The sequence below is a fragment of the Tenrec ecaudatus genome, chromosome 16, assembly GCF_050624435.1.
Source record: "Tenrec ecaudatus isolate mTenEca1 chromosome 16, mTenEca1.hap1, whole genome shotgun sequence".
In the NCBI taxonomy this organism is placed as follows: Eukaryota; Metazoa; Chordata; class Mammalia; order Afrosoricida; family Tenrecidae; genus Tenrec; species Tenrec ecaudatus.
In genome coordinates, this window is record NC_134545.1 from 78,727,002 (window position 1) to 78,743,539 (window position 16,538).

Consider the following 16,538-nt stretch of genomic DNA (forward strand, 5'->3'; position numbering starts at 1 on the left):
ATGTCAAAGGATGTCTTCTCCCCTCTTTCAGGAGCATGGTGGTGCGCTCTCGGTCAATATTTGTCCTTTGGTTTCAACATCGTTCCAAGCATTAAAACCTCCCGGTTAAATATTCTCCAGAAACACAACCGTGGTCAGCCCAGGACCGATCCCAGCAGCCGCGACGGTCACCTCCTTCCGCACCCCCCTTTGAATCACTACTTGTTTACGTGGACAGTGTCTTTCAGAGTCCGGTCGGGATTTTATTGTCCAGTTGGCTGCGGACTGGACAGGGAGGAAGGGTCTGACATGACTCCAGAAAGCAGCAGGGTTGGCTGAAGTCAAAACCCTGAGAGTCTTGACTCCCTTTATAGCCCCCAGCCTGCCTCTCCATTCACAGTGCAATGGGCCTGATGGAAGCAGTCAGAAGCTGCAACTTTTGAGATGAAAACAATTGCATGGCCAAAGAAAGGATACAATATCAGTGGCTTTTTCATCTGGCTCAACTCTGAAAAATAAAACGAAACCGATTTGGTTTGGTGTGGGGGGACAGGATGTAGATCACCAGGCCTTTCTCCTGAGGCCTCTGTGGTGGACTTACATCTCCAACGTTTTGGTTAGCAGTGGAGACCTAGCGTCTCCAAATTGGATAGAGCTCACCCACTGCCATCACTCAGGCCGAATACACGCATCGTGACCCTGTAGGACAGGGTAGAACAGGCCTTGTGACCAGTAACTGTCCCTCCAAGACTGTTAACTCTTTACAGGCGTCACAGCCTCCTCTTTCTCCGGCTGGGCAGCTGGTGGTTTTGAACACTGACGTAGCAACTATGCCACCAAACCGAACCGAACCAAAACACTCACTGCCAGGGGCCACCAGGGGCCACCAAGGCCCCATAATTATATAGCTGATGTGGACGTTTCCATTGCAGCCAGACGTGAAAGAAGAGGGGGTGGGGAGGAGAAGGATGATGACCAGACAGGAATAAAGAATTGATTGGTCCTCAGACTAGGCCTTTAAAGTATTGGGACTGTTTCTGAGCCTCCCGACCAGACACTGGTCACCTTCCAATAACATTTTGGACACCTGCCAGACAAGAACTCCGCCTCTACTTGCTTGCTACCTTCTCTCCCCCTGCTCTGCTCTGTTTGAATCTTGACTATCCCAGGAGCACCACGACCGATGCATTAGTTCCCAACCGTGCCAACGTTTAGGAACACGCAGGGTCTAAACCTACGACGTGTAATCCCAAGCTGTTCAAGGAAATGGGCGAGCCCGTTGCCTTGGTGTGTGGCCGTAGGTGTATGTATCTGTCCACCTGGGTGAGAACAAACCCCAGCACATCTGTGTTTCCATCCAGTACTTGGATGCCCTCCGGGACATTTCAGGTGAGAAATCTTCTGGCCTTTGCTTCCACACCTACTGCAGTTGAGAGGTCCTGGAAACCCGATTGCCTTCAGACAGTAATGACCGCCAGGAAAGTTCTAGTCCCCCTGCCTCTTCCAACCAAGGATCCTGAAACTTACCTGGCGGTCCTTGCACACACCACATGTTGAGAAGTGTTAGGGGATTTCAATCAGTTTTTATGATAATTGTTGTTGTCGCAACATGTTTTCATTTATTTATTAGGTGTTTAAAAGTTGGCTTAACCACTCCCTCTCTCTCTCTGAATGATGAGTCATGAACATTAGCGCTTCCCATACCAGCAAAGAAAAACAGTTTATTTTGGCATTCTCTCTTGGATTTCCTCACGATTACAAATACACCAATACAGGTCAACTAATGTTTTTAACTTCAGTGTGCAGATTTATCCTCATAAAACAACTTTTTGGACACACACACACACCAAAAAAACCTAAGCCAGAGCCTCCTCAAGCTTACCACAGGTGTTGCTCTTGCACTGACTCTTTAGAAAAAGGAGGCAAAGTAGGTGCCCTGTGTACACCCCAACCCAAGCCCTGCGCCTGGTTTGTGTTGTGAATGGAGCAACATGGCACTGAAAAGAAGAAGAAAATCCCTAAACCAAACTTACTGCCACTGAGTCAATGCTGACCCATAGTGACCCTCATAGGACAGAGTAGGACTGTCCATGTGAGTTTCCCACACTGTAGCTCTTTTTGGGAGTAGAAGCTCCCTCCTTCTCCCATGGAGTAACTGGTTTCAAACTGCTGGCCTTGTGCTTAGCAGCCCAACATGTAACCACGACACACTACCAGGGACACACACACACACACAGATACATGGAAAGAAAAAAGAGTCCATGGTGAAGATCTCTGTGTGATGAGATTGTATTTTTGTTATTTGTTCCTTTGTGCTTTCCAAACGTTCTATAGTATTAGTGTTTGATCAGCAAATAAAAATGTCTTCTTTACAAAAACTATGTTTTGTTCTATATGCTTTAAGTGACGTCTTAAGGGTTGCGTATCATGCACACGAGAGCCCATCTCCTTTCCAGACTTCATGTCAGACAGAACAGGTCATGTTCCCTTCATCTTACTATTCACTGCCCCTCCCTCCTGTCCACAGGGCTTCCCAAGAGACTTGCTCCTAGTAGGTGCTCCATCAAGAGATGTTCACTTCTTTCACCACAAGGAAGACATTGCTTCATAAAATATGTATTTTTTTAAAAAACTTCTTAGGATATAGTCGTGGTACCAGAGGCAGCTGGCTGGCCAGCCATGAAACAATTTGCATTTCTGTCCAGAATGTAGGACCTGGGCTGGGAAGGGGCGGCTGCGGCTGTGACAGAGACTGCCAGATTCCCATTGGAGCTTTATGGAGCAAAGTGGTGTTTGTCACATCCAGAGGAGGCTCATAAAAGCTAGCAGTCTAATCTCCCTCCCCCAGCCTGCTGCCTGGAGGTCAGACTCCAGAAGACAGCAGCAGCCGCATGTGGAAAGATGACCGAGCCTCCAGCAGCCTGGGTCTCCACCGGTGACTGAGGAGACGTCGATGGGAAGCAATCTTTCATTGGCTTACCCGGCTGAGATGTGGAGGATTCCATGGAACAGAAGGTAGTGCTAACTTTCGCTAACACCACAGCAAGCAAGTAGATCACCCCTCGAAAACACTGAAACATGTTTTGCCATGATTGAAAGAGCGAATACAAGGAATCATGCCTTCCATTTAGCCTTCCAGATCATTTATACATATGAGGCATTTCTAGGCAGCTGCATTGCGTACTAATGGACATGAACACCCACATTCTAACAGACAAGGCAAGGAACCGGCATCACTTCTCTCCAGTCTGTGCTTACAGAACGGTAGAAACATGGAAAGGTTAGTCAATGTTTTCAGGTAGGAAGAGCCAAACTAATCTTTTCAATGAAGTCTATCAATGGCTACCAAGTCATCAATTTCATGTTGGCTACAATCTATTGGTCAGAACTTGTCACATGGTTGGCCCATGGAGGTAGGGAGGCAGAGAAGTATCATGCTACCATGTAGCCAGACGGAGCGGCTAGTCTCTACCACAGTAGCTGATATGGCGCTTTGACAATCAAGATACATCTGTTAGGAAAAAATGAGCAGATACGTGTACCAGTTACTCTAAAAACAAAATGATACTGAGTATAATGGATTGGGTTTTTTAAAATTGATTTTCATTATTATACGTAAGAAAATAGGAACCTATTTTATTTATTTATAGAGGTTGTTATTTTTCTACTATCTGCAGCTCTGTGAAATATGTTACTGCTGTTGTTAGGTTATTTATATATAGAGGTTGTTATTTTTCTACTCTCTGCAGCTCTGTGAAATATGTTGCTGCTGTTGTTAGGTGCTGTGGAGTCACTGGTGGCTCAGCATGTGACTTCATGTACAGCAGAAGGAAGCACTGCCCAGTCCCGCGCCATCCTCACAATCACTGTTATGCTTGTAGCTGGTCACTGTGTCCATCCATCTCACTGAGGGTTGTGGTAGCTACATAATCTGTTGTCAGTCTGAGACTTAGGAGTGAAGGGGTGGAGCTTCGCCTGTCAATCAGGTCGTAGCTTGCTGACCTCAGTTGGAGTCCTAAGGAGATAAACAGCTCGTTGGAGGTAGGACACATGCTTACTCCCTGCCAGATATTCCTGTGGAGAAGGCACATGGAGCTATGCTAGAGGCCTGGAACTGGAGAAGCCACATGGAGACCCATGCCAGTGCTGAGATGCATCCACTGCCACTGGATCCACAAGACTTTCTACCCACTGGCCTGTGATTGTCCTGCTGAAGAGGACTTTATAGATGGTATCAGACATATGGACTAATATTGGACTTATGAACTTGATCTAAACTGGGCTAGGATGTTTTCTCAATATTCCATTGCTCTTGTATATAAAGTTCTTTCTTATACACATATAAGTGTCTATGAATTTATTTCTCTAGTCTACCCAGACTAACACAAAGGTATTCCTCTTTTTCACCAAATCTCTACCAAACCTCGTGGCCTTTTCCAAGGACCGGGCTCTCCTGATAATATGTTTATAGTCCATGAGACAAAGTCTCACCATCCTTGCTTTTAAGGAGCATTCTAGTGTACGTCTTCCAGGACAGACCTATTAGTTCATCTGGCAGACTATAACATTCAATGACAGAATACAATGGCAGTAAATGATATATTAATGATATAATTTGATAATTTCCAAATTCTGTTGGAATGTGGAATGGGCACAAATATAGATTCCTTCCAACCAGGTCTTTCGAATTTTTCTGACAGACTCACAAGTGCTTCTAGTGAATTATTATCTTGTTTAAACATTTCAGTTGATATTCAATCAATTCCTAGAACTTTTTTTTTCACTAATGTCTTCACAGCAGCTTGTATGTCTTCCTTCAATGCCATGAGTTCTTGATCATATGCTGTTTCTTGAACTGTTGAATGTTGACCAATTCTTTTTGGTACAATGACTCTATATTCCTTCCATCTTCTCTCACTCTCTCTTTTATCCCCCTTCCATCTTCATTTGATGATTCTTGCTTACACTTTTCAGTATTTTATCCATAATAACTGCCATTGAGTCAATTCTGACTCATACTGAGCCTCTCACAGAGTAGAACTGCCTCTTTGGGTTTCTGAAATTGTAAATCTTTGCGGGGGTTGGGGGGCACCGAAAGCCTCGTCTTTCTCCCTGGGAGAGTCTGGTAGGTTCTCACTGCTGACCTTACTGTTAGCAGCCTAACACATAACTCACTAGCTACCAAGACTCCTTCGTTTACCCACAGAATCCTTTAATATTGCAACTCAAGGCGTGAATTTTTCCTTCAGCGTTTTTCAGCTTGTGATATGCTGTTTGTTCTTTCTTCCCATCCATGTATTACAGATGGGCATTTTCCTCTCTGTTGGAAGGATGGAATCAAGAAACGGTGAGTATCACATATACTTTTGCAAGAATGGCCCTGTGGTCACACAAAATAATCAGATAGAAAGAAGATCCCAAGCTGTTACAGATCAGGATGCACAAGCAGAGTGGTTCCACAAGAGAGGTAATGTGGGCAACTCAACTCTTCTCACCTGGTCGGTCACCTGTACTTTCCTCTAATTATAATGAGATGCTAAGAAGGAGTTGGGAGTAACCCAAAGAAACCCTTCTGAGATCTTCCTGGAGTGTGACACAGGGAAGGAGCAGAAAGAATGTGCCTGCAGCGGGCCTTTGAGATACCACGTCAACCTGGACCATGAGAAGGGGCACAGCTCAACCAGCAGCCCCTGTGATTCCCTGCCCCCCCCCAAGAAAATCATGTTCCCAGGTTTGTTTTTACCGTCCATAAGCTCCGACTTGCAGCTCCGATTGTTCTCGTTTCCTTCAGCCCTAACAAGAGTCTTGTCACTCTTGCTGGTGAGGTAAAGCATTACATTTTGAGAATGAAATGGAATCCACCCAGTTGACACTTTGAACGCAGTTCAAATGTGAATGTCTAGAGTCACTATCACGCTTCGTGTGTGGTTCTAAGTGAAGAGAATTCATCACAGTGGGCTTGTCACTGTGGCTTTGCCGCCGAAATGCTAGAACGACCTTGCGTAAGGTGACCAGCATTTATCTATTCAAGAACATTGGTTCATGAAATGTGGAGTTTGATTTATGAGTTGCACAATAGTGTTTAAATATTTGGGAGACGTGCTTAATAAGTGCAAAACCTTGATAAGCCGAACATTAAACAAAGCAGAGTAGTGCTAAGTGCTCCTCCTGCAGCCAGAGCCCCCCAAGGCAGCCAGAGTCCCCCCCAGGCAGCCAGAGCCCCCCAAGGCAGCCAGAGCACCTCAAGGCAGCCAGAGCCTCCCCCAGGCAGCCAGAGCCCCCCCAGGCAGCCAGAGCCCCCCCAGGCAGCCAGAGCCCCCGAGGCAGTGAAGATCCTCACAACGGAAAAGACGGCTCTTACCCAGGAGAGCCAAGCAGGCTGTACCTTGCAGCAAAATGCATCCTGTTCCACTCTTACCGTGGAGAACAAATTCCAAAGGAAGAAGCTCAGCAGGAAAGCCCAGTTAGCAGCCGTGTGGGTTGCCTTTGGTGACCACTTATCTTGACAAGAAAACATGGAGTGGCCGCTGACTCACTGCAAGCCTAGAGGACAGGGTAGACCTGCTTCTCCGAGTTTCCGAGACTGTTACTCTTTCTGAGAGTAGAAGGCTTGTCTTTCTCCTAATCCTTGAAAAAAATACTTTATTGGGGGCTGTTACACGATCCATCCAGTCCTCCAGTGTGTCAAGCACATTTGCACATAGGCCGCCATCATCATTTTCAAAGCATTCTCTTCCCAATTGAGCCCCTGATTTCTTCTCATTCTCTCCCCCTGCCTGCCCTCCCTCACAAGTCCTTGATAAGTTATATATTATTTTTTCCCATATTTTGCATCGTCCTCCATCGCCCCTCACCCACTTTTCCGTTATTCGTCCCCCTGGGAGGGGGTTTTAATTAATCCCTTTCTACCAAATCTTGACAAGGATTATTGCTTCGGTTGTGGCTTGATTCGGCCTGAATCCCTGGCATGTATCCTGTCATGTTCACTACTCTAGTGGCAAGTTCAAGGCTTGTTCTTCGGAAAACGCTTCTGAGGTCTAAATAGATTGCCTTGCGTGTAGGGAGGGGGAGCAGGTCCAGTTGACACTTGCTGTTGCTAATAGAATGCCTGGGTCTGCCCGCGACTCCTTGTTGCTGTGGACAGCAGTCATAGTCCCTTATTTTCCCAATAGACATTGCAGTTCGCCACTTGTCTGGCTGATCTCAGATGCTCTGAGGCTTCTCTGAGGACTTATGAGCTAATACTACTTAGGGATTTAGTGCCCCGAGCAACTCTTTAATCCTCTGCTTCCCGAGTCCCACCCTAAGCCAGGGCCTTCTGTCACATCGCAAGTCCTCAAAGCTCCTGGGAGGCCTGACCTCTGTGGTTTCTATGAGGTGCTGCTTATGGTTTTTGACCAGGACGTATTTCCTCCTAGGCACGCGACCTCAGGGTGCAGTACTGCGAGGGCTGACCAGCCCCAGAAAAGCAAGCTGCACCATGAGTGAGGTAAGCCAAGACGTTGTAGAGAAATACCTTGAGGAAAATCCCAGCTTTACCAAGGAGTACTTCAATAAGAAGCTGCGGGTGGAGGTGCTGGCAGGAATCTTCCAGAACAGCCTGTTGGCCATCACGACCAGCGCCTCCTTCTCAGAACTTAGCCAGGTGGAGGAAGCGACCGTGTGCTGGGAGCTGCTGCTCTTGATGCTGGAGGAGGCGAGCGGCATGGAGCCGGTGGTACACAGGGCCCTGCAGAGGCTGGCCCAGCTGCTGGGGGCTGAGCGCTGCAGCTTGTTCCTCTGCCGGGCCCGCAACGGCACGCCGGAGGTGGCCTCCAGGCTGCTGGACGTCACCCCAGCCTCCAAGTTTGAGGACACCCTTGTGGGCCCCGAGAAAGAAGTGGTATTTCCGTTGAACACCGGGATTGTGGGCTGGGTTGCTCACACGAAGAAAGCCCTCAATGTCCCAGATGTGAAAAAGGTAGGTGTCCGTAGGGCAGCAGGGCCGAGTGGAGGTCATGTGTGGTCCAGGGAAGGAGAGCGATGGTCCAGGGCCCATCCTGTGGCACTGGTTTGGCTCTAACCTGGGGTGTGGAGGTCATGAAGAAGAACATCCAGGCCCAGCAATGTCGGATTGAGTAAATAAAAATGCAGGATGCCTAGTTAAAGGTGAATTTCAGATTAAAAATATGAACTTTCTTTTTTTTTTTTGCATGGGGAGGGGGACTAAGTATGTCCCATGTAATGTTTCCCACTTTATGGGGCCTCGTGTATGCCCCAAGGAGCCCCGGTTGCTTCAGTGGATTGACCATTGGGCTGCTAACTGCAAGGTCAGAGGTTCAAACTCATCCGCTGCTCTATGGGTTAAAACGATGAGGTTGTCTACTGAAACGATTCCTTTTGGGAAACCCTCAGGAGCAGTTCGACTCTGCCCTGTGGGATCACCATGAGCCAGAGCGATTTGGGGTTTATTCCGTTTCCACCTCCTAGTCCAGCAGCTCTGAGGGGCTTCTTTTCTGAACGACACTAACAAAGCACCCCCTCCCCCCACTGGAGAGCTCGTAGATGTATGAACTGCTCCCTAATATTCCTCCCCTCCTCCCGACCCTCTGAAGTCACAGCTGTTTGGAAGAGACGGGCTCCTAAAATTTGATTCGTCTCTAGATCCGATGTGCCACAGGGCAAAGGATACCATTTGGAAGGTCAGCTGCCCACATTGAGCCGCGGAAAAAATCATTCACCATGTGAATGCGTGTGGTGATTGAGTGCCGGCTCACCACCTTCCTCACCCACTCACTCAGCCATCAGCAGGAAGACCAGGAGAAGTGTTTCAGGACACCATCTTTATAAAGGGAACAAAAGGTTTTCATACAAATGGCCAGGGTGTGTGCAAAGGAGAGGCAAAGGCAGAGCAGTCAGGAGGGAAGTCCTGTGGGGAAAGACGCGAAAGGAAGAACCACAGACTCGGGATGTTTCCTGGGATATTGTCACTGTTGCATGAGACGGGCTGTGCACCTACACACAGCGCGCCTTGTCTTTGTATGTGTCATAGGCCACAAGTGAAAGGGCGGCGGGATGAATAAAATTAAAAAGAGAGCGAGAAGTTTCGCAGCCTTCTGAGTTTTAACTCTCCAGATTTATTTCCCAGCAGACCTAAATACAGACCCGTGTGGTTATAAAAAGGAGAAAAAGTAAAATGGAAACTGACTTAACTTCTTTTGTGACACACAACCTTGTCCCCATCCCCTTCAACGAAGGAACGAAGGTCAACTACATACGAGGGGTTACCCCTCCAAAATCACAAAATGTAAAAAAGTTCTGCTGGGCGGAGCTTTCATAGCGAGCCTCCAGGAACTCTGCTCTGAGTTAGTGCACCCAGTGGTGTCCCCTAGCAAGGTTCTCTCTGGTCACAGTGAATTTTTTTGTAAAAGTGCTTTCGCTTGAACCTCATTTTTTTTTTCTTTCTGATGGCTGATTTAAGTGAAATTTTGTCTCCTGCACGGGAAAAATGCTGCAGAAACGTTTGTGATGTTGAACGCAGCTTACCAGGACAGCGCTATGGGAAAAACTTGAGTTTAAGAATGGTTTTCTCATTTCAAAAAAGGCAAAATGTCAATCGATGACAAACTTCATCTGGAAGTCCATCAACTTCCTGGATGAATGAAAATGCCAACACAATTTGTGCATTTGTCCTCTAAGACCAATGGCAGACCATTGAAGAAATAGGGACGTTATCTGGACTATCTGGGAATTTGGTCCAGCGAATTTTAAGGGAAGATTTGGGAGTGAGAATGGTTGCTGTGGAATTTGTGTCTGGGGTTCTGCCTGACCAGGAAAACCAGCACCAACTGGAAACATGTTGTGCTTTGAAAGAACAGGTCCAGAGCGACCCAGACATTTTTTTCCCATGACCGTTAGTGGTGATGAGCCTGCTATGATGACCCAAACCCAACATCAATCAAGCCAATGGAAGATGCCATCGTCACCTTGCCCCCCCAAAGCTCGTCAAGTCAAATAAAAGATCAAGACAATGCTATTTTTTTTAATGTGCAGGGAATAGTGCATTTGGAGTTCATTCCACTAGGTCAGACTATTAATCAAGCTTTCTATTTAGAGGTTCTGAAAAGATTGTGTAACAGTGTGTGACATAACAAAAAAAAAAGGCCTGATTTGTGGCAGATGGGGGATTGGTTTTGTCACCACAACAAAGCACCTACTCATGCAGACATCTCAAGTGCGCATTTTTGGGGGGGGGGAACAGCATGACTCTTGCCCCATGCACCTTACTCACCTGACCTCACTCCACACCACTTCTTTTATTTCCATGAATGAAGAGGGAAATGAGAGGACAGATATTTGATGACATGGAAGAGATGATGAAAAAAAATGAGGGAGGTGCTGTCAGCTATCCAAATAGATGAGTTTGAAAAAATGTTTCCAAGAATGGAATTGCAGATTTTGACAAATGTATTAAGTGTAATGGAGAGTACTTTGAAGGTGATAAGGTTGTTTTGTAAAAAAAAAAAAAATTAAATCCATAGCTTTGGAAAATAAATTCCGTTTTTTTGGTCTCCCCTCAATAGTTCACAAATATAAGGCATATTTATGGTCCCTTAAAAATCAAAAGTTTATATATATTTTTCTTCTTGTCACTCTAATATATATGTTTGCTTCAGGGGGGAAATGACAAAATACAAATAGACAAAGAGGGAAAAATGTAAATTAGCCACAGCCCATCCACTCATCAAGAACCACAGATCCCAAGCCGAACTTCCCTCACCAGCCCTGATTGTTGTAAACAACATGATTTCATCTAAAGACAAGGAGTGCCTGGGCGGTGCAAATACTTGATGTGTTTGACTGCTAACCTAAAGGCTGGACATTGGAATCCACCCAGAGGCAGCTCAGAGGAAAGGCCCGCTGACCTGCTGCTGAGAAGCCAGCCATTGAAAAGCTGATGGAAGACAGACAGTTGTACTCTGACAGACAGGAGGCTGCTGTGAGTCAGAGCCCCCAGAACAGCAACGGGTTTGTTGGTTTGGGGTGAGTAAGGAAGAGAAGAGCAGTGGACCAGGAGGGGATGGAGTTAAATGGGGGTGGGGCGGGGCAAGGACCTTGTACTCACGCCACGCCTGGGGGATAATCTTCACATGCCTTCTGAAGCTGATTAGAGGAGGCGGGCTGTCGAGGTCCAGAAGAGGCAGATGTCATCAGACATTGGCAGCATTCCATTCGCTGTGATGGATAAACAGCCACAGGACACCCTCAGGTGCAAGGCTGGCTGCTGGACACACGCGTCCTTTACGAGCCTCTGCGAAGCGACTTTAAGCTTGTTTCAGCTTGCTTCCGAGGCTCACTGCAGCTGCTTCAGGTGACAAAGCTGACCGGTATCCTTAGGGCAACATTCTCGGGACCCCAGTTAGCAGACTAGGTTTGCAGATGCCGACTGACATCTTCTCTGGCGAACGTGCTTCAGTTTCTCCAAAATTACTAGGCCATCACACTTCAGAAAAGGATGTCCAGGATGGATTCTTGTTTCTGATTTTTTTTTTAAAGAAGACATGGGTAAATGAACTTCTTTCTGTTGTATTTTTTTTAATGAAAAAGCTCAGTTTTGTTGTGAAAATAAAATAAAATCGTATATAGGTATGCGCCATGTAACCAGGTAACCTCTGACTACATGTATGCCCATGGTCACAGAAGTGGAGAGTCAAGTTCAGAAATCCCAGTAGGAAAGAGGGACACAGGGACATGAGCTGACACAGCGAGCATAATAGCTTCTCCCATGCAACATACATGTATCACATCCCTATACAACGAGACGGAGCTGCCAGGAGTATGTCTATGTCTTGACAGTCATAATACACACCCATGCTGCTGGTTTTATGTGCTCTGTAGTATACTTTCTATCATTCTTTTAATGCAAACTTCATCTGCTTAACGAATGAAATTTACCCTAGAGAGGCAAACGCTCCATTCTTAGGTGGCAGCACCCAGTCATGTGTAGCTTGCATCTCTGGGGCGTTGTGGTATTGTCTCTGCCTACTTTTCTATGGAAAACGATTCCCATGAAGGGCATCAGGGTGTCCAAATGCAGCCCAAACAGTGCAAGTAATAGTAGGAGTAGTAGCAGCAGCAGTAAGAGGCCCAGCAGAAGTTTTGATTGGGAAATAAAACAAAAGGTTCTAAAGTTTAGAACATTTCATTTGTTTAGAATCTAAACAAAGGGGAAGAAGGAGAAGCAGTGGATGCCATTGCTCGTGATTTAAACATGTTCACGGACATCCAAAGCATGTCGCAGCCTCTCTCACAGGGTGTACATGGATGTGGAAGAGCCCTGGAGGCTGTCGGGGGAGCGCTGGACTGCTAAGCACACGGGCCAGGATTCAAGCACGGCAGCTGCTCCAGGGGAGAAAGAGGAGGTTCCTGCTCCCTTAAAGATATGGCTCTATAGACTTGGGAAGCCTACAGAGTCTCCATGAGTCGGACTTAGCTCCATGGCGGTAGCTTTGGGTTTCTGATTCATCACGGACATTAAGTGCTGCACAGCTGGAAATGGAAAGAGCTACTGAAAAGACCTGGGGGCCTTGGTCAGCCTCAGATAAGCGTCTCCAGATAAACCAGGCACTTTGGAAATGTCACATGTCTCCCAATCCCTGAGGACTCTGAGCTCTTCTAGGCATGGCCCAGGGTGTCAACGTGTGTTGGTGAAGACAGTTTCCCTCCTGAGTTCTGAGGGGAGACCAGGGACCTCACTTGTCCTTGACCCATTGTCCTTAGACCCATTGTCCTTGAATCATCCCTGACTCATGGTAACCGTGCCCAATGTCAGCCCCATACATGTGAGAGCAGAGCTGTGCTCCCTGGGTTTTGCAGTGGTTGGTTTGGGGGAAGCAGATGGTCAGACTTTTCTTCCAAGGTATCCCTGGCTGGGCTCAAATCTCCAACCCTCTTAACTCCTTCGCAGTGACTATATTAACACTTTGCACTGCTCAGGGATGCTGTGAATGGTGGTTTTCAATCCTGACTACCCATTAAAATCAAATGGGAGAGTTAAAAAAATACTGATATCTGACTGAGTTAGTTAGTTTATTGCGCCAACCTGGCCGGTAAACACATGTGAGGTTAATTGAAGGGCGGAGGGATAAATGGCTCAGTGAGCCTCTCCTTTCAAGTTCTTGGGTCTCTGGCTTTCTGATGGTTGGACCAGGGTGCAGCTGCCTTAGCCAGTTTCCTGCTTTAGCTTGCAAGGCTCACTTCCTGCAAGACATCCCTGAGGAGAAGCCACTTGGAGCTACCCTGATGAAGCCCAGGGTGCTGGAGCAGCTGCATGGAGACCCCTGCCAGCACTGAGATGCTTACAAGCTCGCTGTTTCGGCTTTCCTCCTGCAGTCAGCATCATTGCATCTGTTTTGTGAGATGGAGGAGGACTTTGTGGATTGGCATTGGACATATGGGTTAATGGGTTAATGTTGAACTTGTGGGCTTGGGCAGCGCTGGGTTGGGATGTTTTCTTAATGTGCACTTAACCTTTATATAAAACTCTCTCTTATACATGAGTTTCTGTGGATTTGTTTCTACAAAGTACCCAGACTGACACACTGATTTTCTCAATGGACCAATTACAGAGGCTGGGACCTAGGCACCCGCTTTTAAAGACTCCCCAGGTGATTCTTAATAATGCTGGAAACCACTCGTCTAGAGGGTGAGCAATGCAGCAGGAGGGAGTGAAGTTCAAATGTGTGGTGGAATGCTAGAGAGGAAGGTTCTTAGACATGATTTGCAGACCCGGCACTGAGGACATGGGGTTTCTTCCCCGGGACCCTTGATGTTGGCCATCGCATGAGATGTTCTGGATTAGACTCTCTGCCTCCTGACTTGATTCTCACTCCCTCTCTCTGTCCCACCTCCCATTTTTTTGCAGTGGTGGTCCACCTTAGCAGCCGTGGTGAAATCTTCAATGAACGGAGAAATCCGTGTTCAAATGAAATTTCTGATCCTCCCTCCTTTTACATTGTACTTCACACTTTATGAAGCCCTTTCTCATCCTTGGAGGTCCTGAGTGATGCACATGGCTGATGTAAGACCTGGGGGTGTCGGGGTCGCGACACCCAGGGTGAGAACTGCTCTCCTAGAGGGTGGCTGTGACTCCACCTGGACTCCATGGCGGTGAACGAGGGTGTTTCGGCTGCTAATCAGAAGGTTCACCCAGAGGAACCTCAGAAGAAAGGCCTGGCGATCCACTCTGCTCCCCCCACCCTCACCCCAAATCAGTGTGCAGTTTGTCCTTGACACACGTGGGTCACCATGAGTCAGAACTGACTTGTTGGTAACTGATTTTGCAACCTTATTCGGTTCAGACAAAGCAGGGGAGAAAGTCCGGAGACCACTTCTTTCTTCCATCCTAAAAATTAAGGGCAGGGAAACTCTTTCCTGCCAAGGGCCATTTGGATATTTATAACATTATTGGTAGGCCATACTAGTCAAACATTTAACGAACCCACCCCTAATATGATGGTTGGAACTGCTTGTTTGGGGAGAGGCTTGCGGTGTTAGCTGGGATTGATGATTTCTCAGGCCTTATACGACCCGTGAGCTGATGTTTCCACCTCCGTGAGTCTCAATGAAAGTAGGTCTGTGGATAGTAGTTACGTGTTGGGCTGCTAACCACAAGGTCGGCAGTTTGGAACCACCAGGCACTCTGCAGGAGAAAGGCTTTCTACTGTAATGAGTTACAGTCTCAGACGAGGCTTTCTACCCCTATAAAGAGTGACAGTCCCAGAAACTCATAGGGTGGTCCTATCTTTTCCTATCGGGTCCCTATGGGAATCCGCTTGATGGCAGTGAGTTTGGAGCCCAAGGCCAGTTCAGGCAGGAAGTGGCAGGGCTGGGACCCTAAGCTGAGTCTACTCAAGGGTGTTGATCTTTACTTCTTGAGCTAACATGTTATTTGGTCAAAGGGTTCCTCCAGGAGCTTGTTTGGGTTCAAGGTTTGGTGTATCCCAGAGCAGTAGATTCAGGCTCCCTCCCATCTCAGTAAGTCCAGCATGAAGGAATGCTTTGAGAACTTGAAGTTCTGTCTGCATTTCTCTCCCTTTCTATATCATCCATTGATTTTGTCTCTGATCAGAATGTTCAGGGGGGGCAGCTGGACACTAGCCAGCTGAAGTGCTGGTTCTGGACTCAAGATAGAGGAGGCCCCAGTTCCTGGAGACACTTGGTCCTACAGTCATGGATTCCTGGGTTTCCTATTTTTCCCTTTTGCTCTGGACAAATAGAAACCAATGGTTGCACCTTCGCTGGTTACTTGAAAGCTTTTAAGACCCCAGGCACTTCTTATCAAGCTAAGATAGAACATAAACTTTGTGAACTACATTGTGGAAATTGACTGAATTGTCCCATGAGACTCTGACCCTGAACCCTCAAACCAAGAAAGCTAATCCTCTGAGAGCATCTGTAATCTCTGTTTTTTTCTCTTGTTCCTCTCTCTCTCTCCATTTTTCTTGTGTTTTTTTTCCCCCCAAAGTGATATATAACATAGCCTTTTACCAATCTGTCCTCTTTCTGGTGTACGTTCATTGGCATCATTCACATTAGTCAGTGGCACACACCCCGCCCCCCGCCCTCAGTGCTACCTCTCCCATCAACAGGGCCTGCTCTCTGGGGAATAAAGCCCCCTCTCCGCCCCATCCTTTACCCCCGTGGACCGTTGGGCTCTGTATAGATATCCCTATCCGTGTTATTTCCTGAAAATGGCACTGCCAGTTTGTGACGGACTTACTTGGCTCAGCACCGTGCCTTCCATGTTTATCTACCTTGCAAGTTGGTTCAGGAATGCATCTTTTGTTAAAGACGAAAGGCAGGGAAACTTGGGCTGAAAGCAGGAAACACAAAGAGATGTGGGTTAAATTTTGCTTTTCCCAAGGAGAAAGCTGTCTGTTAACTATACAGGGGCTTCAAAACATTTGTGGAAAAGTTCCACGACTCTTGAATTCCTGATTCTGGTTTGTGGTTTAACAAGCAGTCTAAGGATTCAATAATTGACTAGTTCTGATAGCTCTCTTCCCCTCCCCTCCTCTCTCTCTGCCTCCTGATCTCAAGGGTCATTGGTGTCTCATCAGGATTAACAAAGCTAATATGGGAAGAGGAGGCCAGGCATCTTGCCGCTCTAAATATTTCCCCCCACACATGTGGACAGCGATACTCTGCTTTGGCAGAGGGCTGCTGCACGACTTTCAGATGCAGGAAAACGAACCGCATTAACATTGAAGCCGATGATTCATTTTCCCCACACAGCAACTTGGAATGAAGGTGATTTTCTTGCGTTTGGAATCTAGCTGGCATCGAGTTTTTGAAAGCACAGAGCTGTGTGTCTTTGCAAAGCAGGCTCACTGGCTTCGTTCCTGGGGGGGTGTTTCTGCTATTCTGAGGATCGCCTCATGCCCAGGACGGCTGCGGAAATGCAGATGATTACGACGCAGAGTGGGCCAGCGGTCAGGAGGATAACGGGCTGTGAGCTGGCCCAGGCAAGTGATGGATTAAGAAAAAAGAACCGAAGGGAATCTGGAGATGTCCCAGAC

The 16,538-nt window shown here is 47.1% G+C and overlaps 1 protein-coding gene and 1 non-coding gene across 2 annotated transcripts in view; both read left to right on the forward strand.

The window, feature by feature from the left end:
* Positions 1 to 1,844: 1,844 nt before the first annotated feature.
* On the forward strand, positions 1,845 to 1,974 carry LOC142430104 (small nucleolar RNA SNORA51). Its single transcript, XR_012780576.1, has one exon. It is a non-coding gene; the product is annotated as a small nucleolar RNA SNORA51 (small nucleolar RNA).
* A 5,485-nt stretch (positions 1,975 to 7,459) lies between these two features.
* The window catches only part of PDE6C (phosphodiesterase 6C), a 49,891-nt gene continuing 40,812 nt past the window's right edge, over positions 7,460 to 16,538 (forward strand). Inside the window, exon 1 of the mRNA XM_075534044.1 lies at positions 7,460 to 7,939. Coding sequence (XP_075390159.1) covers positions 7,460 to 7,939 — 480 coding nt within the window. The remainder of the gene's footprint in view (positions 7,940 to 16,538) is intronic.